General features: G+C 35.5%; 1 protein-coding gene across 1 annotated transcript; it reads left to right on the top strand.

Moving 5' to 3' along the window:
- Positions 1 to 10,617: 10,617 nt before the first annotated feature.
- On the top strand, positions 10,618 to 11,885 carry LOC113482883 (beta-1,3-galactosyltransferase 2-like). Its single transcript, XM_026853977.1, has one exon. It carries the CDS (start codon positions 10,618 to 10,620, stop codon positions 11,782 to 11,784), a length of 1,167 nt encoding a protein of 388 aa, XP_026709778.1. The 3' UTR covers positions 11,785 to 11,885.
- Positions 11,886 to 12,271: the final 386 nt, after the last annotated feature.

The following is a 12,271-nucleotide window of genomic DNA, read 5'->3' as shown; positions in this document are numbered from 1 at the left end:
TTAAAATTTTATTTAACCCTACATTTCATTATGTTCACCTTCTAGCATCTTTTCATTGTTTTAGAACTGAAGTGTGATGTAGTGTTTTGGAGACGACTATGACAGAGGACAAACACCCTCGCATCTGGATTTGCAGCTGTCTTTGGCCAAGTTAGATGGTGAGCAGTAAGTATATCACCATACTGATATTTCTTTGGAATTATCTAAAAATGAGGATTCAGTCTAGGTGGAATTTGTGTCAGTTTCCCAGGCAGGTTATAGTTCTTTAGAAGCCCTAAATGAAGATGATCTTTCTCCTACATTTAAGGGGGCTTATAAGTAAAGGTTTAGAAAAGAACCACAAACATGAAAATCTAGGTTGTGAAACCTGTGCCTGGATCAGATAGCTTCTGCCCAGAAGACCTTGGAGCCCCAGTGCTCCAGTCTACATCATCTTAGTCTCCTTGAAATAAAATGTGTCTTTAAATAGGGAAAGTTTTTTATCAGATGCAACAGAACATGGACTGCATAAAGGAAGATTAAGGTGAAATTCAGACGTATACAGTTAAAACTGCAAGTTTCAGCTAAACTTCAGTCTATGCACACAGCACCTGAAAAATCCATTGGTGTCTATGTTTTCACTGGGGATGTTTCTCAAGGGCAGTGTGTAGTGCCTCTTGACATGCTCACAGCAGTAACTGGAAAAGGCTGACATCTTCTGTCCATCTCACCTCTAAACTCACCTCTAAATCAGAATATTCAGAGGAGATAATATTTTGGTTTCATCTTTTGAAGGTCTGATGAGTGTGCATTACTCAAGCCTGAGGCATAAGAGTAATATTAAAAAATGCGGCAGCAGCCATACATAGGAGATTAAGGTAGCACTCTGGCCAGGAGAGGAGACAGTTGATTCACTGCCTTTCCAAGCTGGAAGGGGTTCCAGGTTACCTCTCCTGTGTTTTGACTCCCTGTGGTGAATCTATACGGGAAGGAGCATGAGATCCACACAGTTGCATTGGTGAGAAAACATTCCTTTGAATTACAGCCAACAACTCTTGAACAGAAACACTGAAGACTTTCCATACACAGGTTCCCCTGTGGCTTCAGAACAAGGAGCTCATGTTCTGGCAACTAATAAAGTTTTATAAATGTCATTTTTAGCTGAATTAAATTATAGAAGTTCCTGATTAACCAAAAGAAGAAAGACTTGAATGTTCTGCAGCTTTTACAGGAATCCACATAAGGCATTAGGAGACACTAATCCTGAAGACATAAACACCTGTATTAAATTTATGTTAATTTTTGTTGTAATTGATCTAAGTAACTCATTATTATTAGAACTTTTAATTATAAAATATAAATTAGCCAAACATCTCTAATATAAATTGCTATTCTAATTTATCCTAATTCCTATAAAAAACCAGCCATGTACTGAAGTTAATAAAGAACACTGATGTAATTTTGGTTCTTGTGCTCACAATAAATTTAGTTTAAGAATCCAGACACAACTGCAACAAACAAGTGAAAGATAAATTTCACAAAATGAAATTTTAACTTAATGTGTTGTTTCTAACCTATGTGTAAGCTACTTTTTTTCTGCGTGTTGTTGTGATACATTTCAGAAAACAATTGCATGGATGTGTGAGTATGCAGAGTACAAAATAGCTGTCTAATTCATAATGGGGCCACTTCTGGGTAGAGGATCAATGGAGCATGTATGTTCTGCAAATGGCTCCCATTAGGCTACTACTAGCATGAACGGTTTTCAAATATAATCCTTCTCTCTACTGATTCCAAATTTTGAATTGAATTCCTTATATTTGCATTTCCCTATCTTCATATACACTAGTAAATTCAGATAATACTTGAGGTGGCTCTGTGCAGTGAGGTAATATCCTTGGAGAGACACAGTTTCCCTAATGTTGAAATGATATCTTTAAATTCATGAATAAATCTGGATAGAAGGCTTTGTTCAAGCTATAGGTTTTTTACAAAAATTCATATATGCAAATAAGATGGGTTTTTTAATAGAAATTATTGGGAGTTGTGTTTCACACCTTTTGTTTAGGCCATCTGTTGAAGACCCAGACACCTGATGAAAACCTAACCACGGAGGAACAGTTTTAGGTCAAGCAAAGAAACTGGACAAAGACTAGTACCTGCTGCCATCAGTTTGATGCTAACATTGTCTGTTCACTAGCTGAGCCTAAAATACATGCTAAAAATGAACTGTTGCTGTAGTTCTAGACAGTGTCATTTTCACCATGGTCACAAGATGGCATCATTGCAAAACCCTTCACCTCAAGTAAACTAGAAAACTATTTTTTTATGTAAGAAACTCTTAATCTATTTTGCCATTGCTCAGACATGTTAGTGTTTATAGCTTTAATACCCGCAACTATGTTTGCTTTTAAATTATTACATGAATTTATGTACTTGTGTATATCTTTGAATTGTCAAATATCATCTGTGATGTAGCATATAAACAATCAATAGGGTGGTTAGTGCTCTGTCTATAGTCACAACAGCTGATCAGAAAAGGGCCTAAGTGACTATAATGGAAACTACAACATTTCTGTAATCTATATTAAAGCATTGCACGCATACTGAAGATACTTACTGCTTTGTCACAAATCAGGGGAAACTGCTCACATTATTGGATGAACTGCCAAGGATCTAATGTAAGGGTGCTTGTCACTTGTTAGTGAGCAGGGCAGAATCACTGGATAAGGAGCTATGGGGCAGATGAAACTACCATGAGGAGATTATATAAATGTCTAGAAAACCAGTCTCAGAGACTACCTTGCAGTGGTTTCTTATGAAAAGGAAATTCTATATTGACCAGGGCTTCACCATGGCTTGGAATAATGTACTAAAATGAGGTTATGATTGGTAAAGTGGAAATTATCTGAGATCATGAGAAACAAAGGTAGAATGTTGGCTAAGCTGATCAGCCACGTGGAAGTGGGTCCCAGCATGAAGCGGATCACAGGCTGTACCTATTATTGCAATAGCAGATCATGTGCATCAACCACGTAATAGTTACAAAAAACACAAATGTTTTCCCAGAGTGTATGAAGTAATGAAGTAATCTTTCTATTCTGCTCCTCCAGTTCTAGGTTTCACTCAAAGTAATGAGTCCCCTTTATCCTTTCAGGGAGATGTAAATCCATGGGAGAGAACTGAAGAGGAAGAATAAGAATGGTTGGAAGTCCAGAAAACGTCAAAATTGGGGATATGTGAGGTCTGAGAAGGTAGAAGGTAAAAGTTACCAAATTCTCTTCACAGAGAAAAAGAATATTTATTTTCAATTCTTCAAGAAGGAATGAATTTGAAGTGTAGCATGGGAATATCAATTTGGATTAGGGAAATAGGCAGAGTAATAAGGCATTAAATAGATGCTTTGGAAGGTTATGAGGCCTAAATTATTTAAGTACAGATTAGAAAGATACAAGCAGACGTTTGTCAGAAATTACTTGGTTAAAACTGATAGTGCCTTGGACTGTGGTCCTTGTTAAGGTCTCTTTTTGTTCAGTTTTCTGTGGATATCTGTACACAAACAGCTTAAACTTTCATTATTCAACCTCTCTCTTTGTTCTACCTAGCAGAATAAATATATTCTGTTTGCATCTGCCAAAGAACCTAAAACTACAGAGGCTGTCTTCCTTCAGCATGGCTCTGTGGTGTTCAGCATCTTTGCTGTAAGAAGTAGTGTCATTTTCCTTTCCACTAGAATGGCATTTTCTAAGGGAGACTTAGTAAACTGGGAGCTTCCATAAATTCTCAGGTGATCCCCTTAGGTATGAATTAATTTTCTCCTATCTGTATATTATTAATAATTTCTGAGAATACAATATATTTTAATTAAGAAAACCAGCAGACATAAGTAGTAGAAGGATATACTTCATGTAAATTAAACATAGTTCTCCGGTCTACTTGCTGGATGTGATGTAGGAAGAAAACAAGATTTAATAGCCGGGCAAAGTTTGTTCTTACCAACAGAGGGTTTGCTGGCTGACCTTTGATGTTACTGCTTTTTACCCTTGCCATTTCCCTCAGTGATAAGATGTAGCTCAATGGGCACTCTGGCATGCTTCTGTTAGACCTTCATCTATCTCTTATCTCTTCACTATGAAAGTTCTTTCTGGAAGAAGACTTAGAGTCAGGAACTGTTTTTTATGTTTGTGGGTTTGTGTTTCTGTTTGTTTTGTTTTTGACAAGGCACTGTTCTGTTTTAGGTAAAAGTGCAATATCAAAACTAATAAAAATATTTTAAATATTAGAGAGAATTCCTGTTTTTCCCACTCTCATAATCAGGGAAAAGAGCTCATAGCTTATTTCATTAGCATGGTGCTTATGCTTATGTAAGCAAAAGTACTATAAGGTGCTTATGGTATGTGCTTATGTGAATGTAAAAAGAAGGGCAAGTACAATAAAACTTATTCTATGAGGCTGCATTTTAGGTTTACATTTCTGTTTTAAAAATGATACTTTCTAGCAAGACCCAATTAAACTTTCTTTTAAAATTAAGCATTATATCTCAAAGCATACAATATAGTTGAAGTAGCTTTGACACACTATTCTGGCAGGCGTTTTCAGAAGCTGGAGTCTCTTCTCCAGATGCATTCCTGTTTCATTTGAGAGCAGAAACATCTTAGGTTAGCACTGCTTAGCTGTATACCAGGAAGACTTTTTTTATTTTTCCAGTGAATGATACTATCTTGATAAAGCCATTTATCAGACTACTGGGTAAATAATATTTTATGACAGATATGAAATAGAAACATGAAAATAGCAATGTTTTTGTTTCTAGGTCCAAAATTCAAAGTTCATGCTAATCTTAACTGTCTTCAACTGAAATAATGGTGTTGGCCACTTCTGAATCAATGACATATTTGCTGTCTTTATTTTTTAACCGTTTCCATAACAGTTCTGTTGAATTTTACTGCCATGAACCAGATCACAGCAGACAGCATTACCAAGATCATCCTCTGTACTATGCTCCCAAGAACATACTTGCTTGTATTTCACATAAAAGACATACTGTTTTCTTCTTCAGGTCAGTTAACAGGATACAGTCCATTATCTTTGTATGAACTCTGCACACCTTAGAACAGGAGATTAGTTTGACTTGGCCTTGTCTGCCTGGAAGATTGTTCTAGCTTTTTTAAGCTGTAACAGCAAATTGTGAAGTGATTTGGTTCCTAATATTTGATCAGTTTTAGCTTTAGTTTAGCTTTCCTTAACTATGTGGTATAGCACCTAGGTTTATAGTAATTTTGCTTTATTTCTGCAGCAAATAGCTCTTCTGTCTTGCGTACCTGTTTATGACCCTAAACTAAAAGTAATACAGAGGTGTGTAGGTATGGGATAACTGAGGAAAAAGTCCCACCAGTAGTTAATTACTTACTACTATAGGGAATATCAATTTAGTAGTTAATTACTTACTACTATAGGAATGCACCATTGGGAGCTGGGTAAAACTGGATTTGGCCATAACAAAGAGAACAATGAGGAAATATCCAACATAAACACAACAGGCATAATAAAATCATTTTCACATGGAACTAAGAACCAATGAAGAAAGAGGAAAGAGTTGTATTAGAAAGCATATGGAAATTAGCACTAGTACAGTACTGGGTAGGTAAGCCACTTCCATCATCATCATCAGGATGTTCCTTCTGGTAGAGAATGTGGGGAATTGACTATTTGCCACCAACCCCTCTCCTCCTCCTCCACCTCCTTCTTGGGAAAATCTGACACCACTGACTCAGGATTCCACCAGCAGGGCATTAAAAAGGTGAGAATGACATGAGAAAGAGGGAGGGAGATACTGGGGTCTGTGTGTAGAACTATTTCCCCCTCCCCTGCCTTTAGTAATAATTAAATTGTAACCACTTTTTTATTGGACTGTTTTGTTAGACTAAAAAAATTCTTGGCTCTACACATGCAGTGTGTTCCCTTTTAGACCCATGACAAATTTTTACATGTAAGAATTGCACTTTGCTTGCATAAAATCGGAGAATTTTGCTGTTTACATGTGATTAAATTTTTATCATTCATATTTCTGTGTTAAGAAAAAGTGATATAGAAGCTATCTAGCAAACCCTAGGATAGCTGTTGCTGTTAATTTCTCCTTTAAGACTATTTTTAAATTTATAGTGCACTTATGTAAAGAAAAAGAGAACCTAAAGTCCTTCATCAATTTTTCACATATTCCTGATTTAAAAAAAAAAAAAAAAAAAAAAAAAAAAAAAAAAAAAAAAAAAAAAAAAAAAAAAAAAAAAAAAAAAGTTTTACAAATGTTCCAGTGAGAAAAGTAACTATTGTTTCTTGCAGAAGTAGCATTTTGATGACATTAACTCAGTCTAGGCATAATTTAAATCAGAGAAACACATATAGAAAGATTTTACAGAACACTAGAAAATAAATGTCTGTTAAATTGATTCCATATGCTCATTACATACTTTAAAGTGTTATTAATGTACTTCTTCAGTGTTTTCTTTAAAGTGCTTAATTCCCTCCGCAGTTTATTAAGCAGTTTGCTGTTCAAATTGCTGTAATCATTGTAAGAGAAAGTGGTGTTAAAGATATACAAAGTCATTTGTGCAAAATAAAACCTTATTTCAAATCTTGAAATAACTAAGTGCAGATCTTCCCAACAATCCATACCAAGACAACATTTTTTTTTCCTCCACTTCCTTCTCTCCAGCATTAACTCAAGTCAAGCCTCAGCAGTACATTTTTGGATGAGTTTGAATGTGTAAAACAACAGTACGATTGCCTGGGTTCTCTGGGATGCCAAATGGTGCTGGTAAACGTGAGTAGAACTAGCTTTCTGGTTGTTGTGGGCCTTTAAGAACGTGGGTTTTTTTTCACCTGTAACCCAATAATAAATTAGTAGAACTTGCTTCAAAGACAGAAACTGCAGTATCACTACATCCTCTTATAACCACTAAGAGCAAGTGTCACCAAGATGCCCAAATTAATCCTCCAAATATTGTGGTACATAGGTTTGAAATGAAATACGGGCTTCAAAAAGAAGGGTGAAATTGCCATGTATTCATCTCACTAATTCCATGGTCATCCCTGGGACTGTACAGATCAAGCAAGAGTTGCAGATTGGGACTTTTCGTGATCTCGTCTTCACGAAAGATTGCTCTCTCTTCTGAGCCAGGACTGCAAGGAGATGGCAAAGCACTGAGCAGAGTTGCTCTCCAGGAGAGGCTGACTTTATTTTAGGTGGGTGCATCTCCTGCTCGTCTCTCACTCCCAGCTCGTCCTTAAATGCATGTTTAATCACTTTGACTAAAACTCAGCTTAAATAAATTGAAACAAAGTAGTCAAGATACTGTGATCTGTTTACTAACTGGCAGTTTTATATTAAATCAGCTATCTCATGCTTTCTGGTAGCCTTTAGTTTGCAACTTCAAACACATGTATCATTTTCTCAGAGATTACTTTGAAAATGTCATTTGTATGACCACCCTGAAAGGGCTGGACTTTAAAACTCATTACTTCAAAAAGCTGAGAAAATATCAAAGCATTACTAGAATGTGAAGAGTTTGTCTTATTTTGAAATTCTTCTATACATCTGGGATGAGATAGGGTAGAATTAGAACATGGTGAGGCAGATTTTCACTCATGAGCTATCAAGTCTCTCTTTTTTAAATAATTAAGACAAATATAAACAGGAGGGGCAACAAAAAGTACCACATTCATCTCCTTCCTTTTTTCCTAGTTCCTCTTATGTCTTTCCCTACTCCTTTCTATTCTTATTATTTTAATAAGGTTTAATTCTGGCTTCTTGCAGGATATCTAATGTAATGTTAAATCCTGAATGTAGTTAATAAATGCATGTGTATGTGAATAATCAGTATGTCACAGAGGTAACAATGTATACAGTGGCTATTATTCCATCTTTGCTACACAGTTGGTTTTAGAAAAATAATCTTCATTAATTCTAATTGCTTTGGTTCAAAAGTATGGGTAGTTATTGTGGGTAAGAATTTATTTTCTGGGAAGAATTTTAGTAGAAAAGGAGAATTGTATTTTGAGAGCTTCTTGGCATTTTTAAAAGTTGTAAGCAAGAGATACTATGTTTTTTTCAAATATATGTACTATTTACTGTTCTGAAACATGAATTCTGGGCTGATCTTGTAATAACTCTATCAAACTTGAAACACTAAATATTCTAGCTGCCTGTTAGAAAAGTCTTAGAAGTTCCTGTTCTTTCCACAATGGCACCAGGATTTCATCTAACAGAATTGCACTGTTAAACCCAACAGAAGTCAAAAAAGACTTTGACAAAATGTTTTTAGTTTAATCAAGAAAATTGCTGTGCATAAGTACACTTGCAACATTGAAACTTTTGCTCTCGTAGTAGTTTCGTGTGCTGAAGTTTTCACAGTTCAAATAGCAGCAAAGTAATTGGTTGATACAGAAATGCCTCTCATCTTCTGAAGTCATACTGCCTACATTCTTCCTTACATTGCTTTATATTTACTTTTGGTTTTGGATCCTGGTTATTTAAAATGTTAATATGTCAAAATACAGAGTTTCTAAAGAGCTAAAAACATGAGAAGGAAGATTGCTAGAGCTAAGCCATTTACTGTGTTCTCAATATTTCACAGGAGTAAGATACATGTAAGCCACATTAGTTGAACTACTGACCAGTTTAGATAGAACATGCTTGTGCCCTTTTGCTCTCAAACCTAGAGCAGCTGGATATTTCCCGAAGGAACTGTGGCCCTTGGAGAGCTCACACTGGAGTACATTTTTGTGAACAGGAGGAGGAGAAGGGAAGGACCTTAACCTCCAACCCACCCTCTTCTGCTGCTGGGGGGGCAGGTAAAGAAGTTATGTTGAGCCAGGAAAAGATAGAGGGGAGGTATTGTTTTAATTTTGTCTTTTTCACTATCCAAATGTATTTTAATTAGCAGTAAACTTAATTAATTTTTGCCAAGTATCTAGTAAGTGATGTCCCTGACTTTATCTTGACCCACAAGCTCTTTCATCCTATTTTCTCCCCTTGTCCTGTTGAGGAGGGGGAAAGTGGGTGAGCAGCAGGGTGGATGTTTGGATGTTGGCCAAAGGTAGTCCACCACACAGTTGCATTCAGATTAATCAACATCTATTTTATCCAGATTAAATTATAATTGAACATAAATTAATTTCTTAGTTTACATTCCTGTTGCAGATTCTAAAATGGTTAAATCCAACCTCATTTTTATAGACTGTCTCTTCATTGCTACAAGTGACACAGGGTTTTTTCCCTTTCAAGTAGAACGGTGAATGTCCTGGTTCATTTTCCTTTGTGTTAATTCAGAATTCCTCTGGAAAAGACTTGCGACAGAAGCACAGGGGCCCATAAGCTTGTCCTCAGGTTCTCTGTAGGAACAGAGATAGGAACCCTGACTCTTTCAGTCCTAAATCTGCCATTTCTTTCTGAAGCAGCAAGAAACTGCTGAAGAACCTGTTCCAAAAGTACCATGGCTGTATAAATGGGATGGATGTGCGCTTTCAAAGATGATGGTAAGAATTGTTGAATTTTGCTGTTTGATTGTGAGCTACATGTTAACATCTGTCAAGTAGTGTTTTGGCACAGAAAATCTGAAAAACCCTTGCTGTACTTTTGCTGCTCACTTTGGAATACATGTTACAGAGGTAACACGTTTACAGAGGTACATGATTGAAGAGGTGGATGATGGCAGGGGACACTTCATATCATGTAAGACACCTATCTTTTGATGGCTAAATGTGCCTCTGGAAAAGCTACTTCACTGTCTGCATTAACATTTCATATAGCCTAGGCAGTAACTTTCAACTGTGTGTCTAACTATTAAATGGTCAAAGGTACCTGTCAATAGGTATCATAGTAGTCTCCAAGGCTGTGAATCTGTAAACAATGATAAAATTTCATTAGCTTTGGATTATTCAGTTACACAATAACTTTTTATAAAGCTTACATGAAGTTAAGCTATCTTTCTTCTATTTTTATAACCTAGAGGGGAGTGTTGTAGCAATGAGAATAGCAATTACAGTCTTTACTTTAAATGTGTATCTTTTTAACATGTTTTAATAAATTTATGCATTTGAAATAGAATATATATTCTACATTCTACCATAACTCTTATGTGTTCAGTACTGTTATTAGTATTGAAAATAGCCATGTGGAAAGATTGACAGTTATTTTGCATATATGTATAAAATATTAAAAGATTGACTCTAATATTGGATGAAATTCACATTTATCTTTTATATATATTCCAATATTTAAATATATATATCTGAATAAGTTATGTTCTGAGAAAATTATTATTTTCAATACTGTATTTATTTAGTTTTACTTATTTCTTACTGTATTTCTCTTAGGAAGAAAAGCTTGAAAATGAAATAATTAAATTAAAAAAATTTTTTTGGTTTTGCTTCTACAATAATCTTTGCAATTTATTCTAAGATGAAATAATGGAATACTTTTAACAAAAAAATCCCAGAATTTTGAAGAATCAAAAGCCTGCTGATTGCTTTTATCTTCCTGTGTCATTGAGGAAAAAATTTACAAATTAACTGCTCTTATGACAAAATTTCTGTCCAATTAAAAAATAGATTTTTGTGCATTCTCTCAAAGCTGCCAACATGAACTACTGTAGTGGATTCTTCTCCTTTCATTGGGACTGCACCAAGAGAAATGTTTTCCTGATTGCCTCCATCTCTTTTACAGCAGTATATTTGATTTCTTATTTTTTGAATTCTGGTAACCTTGCTGTTCTAACTCAAAGTAAAGTTCAAAACAATGATGACATAGAAGAAAAAGACACACTTTTTACCAAAAGGTATGATAATCTTCAGATGGAAAGTGAAAATATTTTACATAAAAACATTACTTCAAATTTCAAACTATTCTTATGGAGAGAAAATGGAGTACTATCAGCTGAAAATGAGAAATTTGGGAATAAAACCAGATCTACCTCAAGATGGTCATTTAAATTCATTATTAATGAAGAAGAGAAGTGTAAAGATAAAACCCCTTTCTTGATACTGCTAATAGCAACTACAGCTGCTGAAATTCAGCAGAGAAGTTCCATCAGAAAAACTTGGGGAAATGAAGCTGTGGTTCCAGGAGTTGAAATTGTTCGGTTGTTTCTGCTGGGCACTGAGCGCAAGGGTTCAAATGAGGTCCTACGGACAGAAAGCGAGCAGTATCATGATATTATTCAACAGGACTTCCTGGACACTTACCATAACTTAACTCTTAAAACTTTGATGGGCATGAAGTGGGTTGCCTCTTATTGCAGTGGTGCAAGTTTTGTTATGAAGACAGACAGCGATGTTTTTGTTAATACAATATACCTAATAGAAAAGCTCCTTGGGCCTCTTTCACCTCCTCCACAAAACTATTTCACAGGCTGTCTTATGAAAGGGCATAAGCCTATTCGGAATAAAAATAGTAAATGGTACGTATCAGAAGAAGAATATCCAGGTGATAAATACCATCCTTTTTGTTCAGGAACTGGCTACATCTTTTCTGGAGACGTGGCTTCAAAAATTGTCAGTGCTTCTGTAACGATAAAATATATACATTTGGAAGATGTTTATGTAGGGCTCTGTCTTCATGCAAAGGGAATACAGATAGTACCTCCACCTAGTCCTTCATTGTTTAACATATACAAGGTCCCATTTTCTCCTTGTCTGTACAATCGTATAATTACAGCTCATCACACTGGGACATATGAGCACGTACTCTATTGGGAAACACTGCAAAAGAACCGCCACACATGTCAGACAGAACAGAAAGGCCCATAGCAGAGAGTCCTTTCTTCCTTTGACAGTGGACAAAACAGCAGATGTTTACTTAGAAACAGAACATAGATGGAGTGGTAACTTTCAAGGTTCAGAGACATCCTGAATCAGGGGTATAGTTTTTCTATTAGGTTGAATTCAAAGCAATTTTCTTCCATAAAGCAGGCTTTCTCTGTTGACTGAATGCTGCTTGGTACCTTACTTTGTTTTGGATGAGGCACCAGTTAATTTTTATACTGTTTTAAAATATGGCAAGCGATCATATCAATATACTGAAGAAAAAGCAATGAAGATGCCATGAAACTTAGTTTTTCTTTGACAAGTAATAATGAGTTAATGTGTTAATTTTCCATTGCTCAGATGTAGTTAGTCTATGTACCATTACATTTACTGAGATGGCATTTCAGCATGACAGAAGAAACATACATTATACCCTATGCTGGTGAATTAGTGATATAAATGTGGATGGAAACTGCTTTTTCTCAGAAAA

The sequence above is a fragment of the Athene cunicularia genome (assembly GCF_003259725.1).
Source record: "Athene cunicularia isolate RWA chromosome 8 unlocalized genomic scaffold, athCun1 chr8_part1, whole genome shotgun sequence".
Taxonomy (NCBI): domain Eukaryota; kingdom Metazoa; phylum Chordata; class Aves; order Strigiformes; family Strigidae; genus Athene; species Athene cunicularia.
This window is presented reverse-complemented; position numbering and strand designations above follow the sequence as displayed.

What these genes read in the sequence shown, in the direction of transcription:
- LOC113482883 (XM_026853977.1), top strand. Translation starts at nt 10,618, where the DNA reads ATGAACTACTGTAGTGGATTCTTCTCCTTTCATTGGGACTGCACCAAG.